General features: G+C 59.9%; 1 protein-coding gene across 1 annotated transcript in view; it reads right to left on the reverse strand.

The window, feature by feature from the left end:
* The window catches only part of orb2 (cytoplasmic polyadenylation element-binding protein orb2), a 161753-nt gene extending 159822 nt beyond the window's left edge, over positions 1–1931 (reverse strand). Inside the window, exon 1 of the mRNA XM_018453631.1 lies at positions 5–1931. Coding sequence (XP_018309133.1) covers positions 5–575 — 571 coding nt within the window. The 5' untranslated portion in view covers positions 576–1931. The remainder of the gene's footprint in view (positions 1–4) is intronic.
* Positions 1932–2481: the final 550 nt, after the last annotated feature.

The following is a 2481-nucleotide window of genomic DNA, read 5'->3' on the forward strand; positions in this document are numbered from 1 at the left end:
CCGCCGTGTCTGGTGCCGGTGGGCGCACCCGCGTTACCGTGCTGTTGTTGTTGCTGCTGCGGAAAGTTGTGACTAGCCGTGATGGCACGTCGTGTGCCGGTCGAAACCGCGGCGGCGGCACCGGTGCTGGCGAAAAGGCCCGCGGGTCCACCGGCTGGGAAATTCTGAAAGGCAGCGATCGAACCATTGACTGGTAACGTGGTGTGCAGACCGCCGTCATCGGGCGCGGACCAGAGGCTAGGCACCCGGCCACCGGGATCAGCGAAGCCCTGCAAAGCCGATGTCGTGCTACATGTGATGTCTTTCTCTATCGACGAGGGCGTCGTCGGAGTGATGGCGATGTTCTCCGCCTCGATCACGTCCTTCGACTTGTCCTGTCCAGCCACGGTGTCGAGACCACCGCTCGGCGAGAGCGGAGCGGGCTTGCCGGTGGTTTGCTTCTCGATCAGTAGATCGTCCTGCATCGTGGATGTCGTTATGGTGACGGCGGCGCTGCTGATGTTGCTTGTGGTCGTGCTAGGTTTCGGGTTGGTCAGGGTACGCGAGAAAAGGCTCGTCGCGCTGTAATCCCCCATAAATCACCGCGGAAACTTGCGATCGCCGAGCGTCTTCGCGACGTTGAAGACTGTCGCGATAATCAGCACCCACCAGCTAGGCCCCTTTGGAAACTTCCTCCTCGTCTCCCACGGGCCTCGTTACTCGCGGCTCGAGGGTGTCGTTGTTGTCGAACGAAAGAGGACCGTTCGCGTCCTCCACGTAGTCTAACTCGCCGTCGTAACTTCAATTCCCGTTCGGCACGAGAGTGCAGGACAAACTATCGATCCACGGCCGCACGCGTAAAAACACCCACGGAGAGGAACTTCGGAAATCGAAAGACTGTGATCCTTCTTGTCACGTTAACAACTTCCTCCTCGTTCTGTCTTTTGCTCTTCGCTATCTTCCTTCCGCTGTTCTCTCTCTCTTACTTTTACTCTTTTTCTTGTTTAGTTTCCCACCTTCTATATCATGCCTCGATCTATTTTTCTCGGACTCAAGGCATGTGTATAATCTCGTTCTCGGTTCTCCCTCGTCCTCCGATTGCTTCACTCGCTCTCCTCAGGAAACGTCTCTCTAGATCCCACTGATGCCGTGTCGCCCCGGTACGATTCGGCAGCGACCCTGTCTCCGTGGCATCCTCTTGGTTGTCGGGGAGCCAAGCTCACTCGGCGACGCGCGTTGTCATTGTCGTCGCGACGCTTCTACGCGAAGCGCTGCTCGTTGCGAAACTGTCTCCTTTCTAGCTGTCTCCCCCGCGTTCGATCGCTCGCTCGCTCGCCCCGAATACCACTCTCGCTTGTCGTGTGCGCGTCTCGTTCGCGGGCTATCCCCTGGCGAACATAATTTCGATCCACTCGGCGGGGATACACACTGCTGGACCACTTGGAATCCTCCCAAATACGCAACGCAGCGCGCGCGACCTTTTGCTTGCCACTATCACACACACGCGACTACGGATACGAGGTCGCTCCGCGGATCGTATCGCGGAGGTGGAGGCGGAGGCGGAGGCGTTGGGAGGACGGGAAGAGGGCGGGAGGGAAGAACGTGTATATAGCGTATACGCGATACGTTTCACCACCCCACGGTCCGACGAAGCGAAACGATTCACGTCCTTCGCGTGGCGATCGCCAGCGACTCCGCGACTCCGGCTGTCACACTCAACTCGCAGCTTTTCCCTGGCGAGGCGGCGAGCGAAGAAAGGTGACTGATTTCGAGGATGACGATAGGCAGGATTCGCCCTCGCGGGGCTGACAATCGTGCGCTACTCCCTCGACGATGTGTCGCCGTCGCCGATCGCCGATTGTTCCGCGTATTCGCGTCGCGGCGAATCGTCTGTCGCACGCGGGCGATCGATCGATCACCGATAAGCCTCCGTTTTACGAACGCGAGGTATGCTGACGGCTGACGCTAGGTACGGACGGGGCTCGTCGATGTGGTTAATTGCACACGCGCGCACACACGCACCGTGAGCCTCGCGTGGACACTGTGATGTGACGAAACGCGGAGCGCGAGCCCGCGCCCGAGAGGGACGTAACGTGTGCGGGGGGTCAGGTCAGGGTTACTACCACTGCACCGCGCTCGCGACGTGTCTCTCCACCCGGACGATAATCGGAGCGGAACGGAACGGAGCGGATTCGCACACTGCGGTAATCGCGCGCGGCGCGGTAACCTGAGGGGCCTCTCTTCCACACCTCCGCCGACGATCCCCGCCTACACGCGGTATCGTGCACCACCTCTGACCGCACACGTACGTCGGTCTCTCCCACCTCTTCTACGAGGTACGACGGTCTAGCGTTGCCTCCTCCCGGTCGGCTCGCATATTTTTCCTATTTTCCCTCGGCGGCACTTGTGTTTCACCGTTGTTCTAGTCTCTGCGTTTCCTCCGTCGCGCGTACGCCCTCGCGCCTCCGTCGACCACGCTCGAGCTCGAACGGAACGGAAGAG

The sequence above is a fragment of the Mycetomoellerius zeteki genome, unplaced genomic scaffold (genome assembly GCF_001594055.1).
Source record: "Mycetomoellerius zeteki isolate Tzet28-1 unplaced genomic scaffold, Tzet1.0 scaffold4, whole genome shotgun sequence".
In the NCBI taxonomy this organism is placed as follows: domain Eukaryota; kingdom Metazoa; phylum Arthropoda; class Insecta; order Hymenoptera; family Formicidae; genus Mycetomoellerius; species Mycetomoellerius zeteki.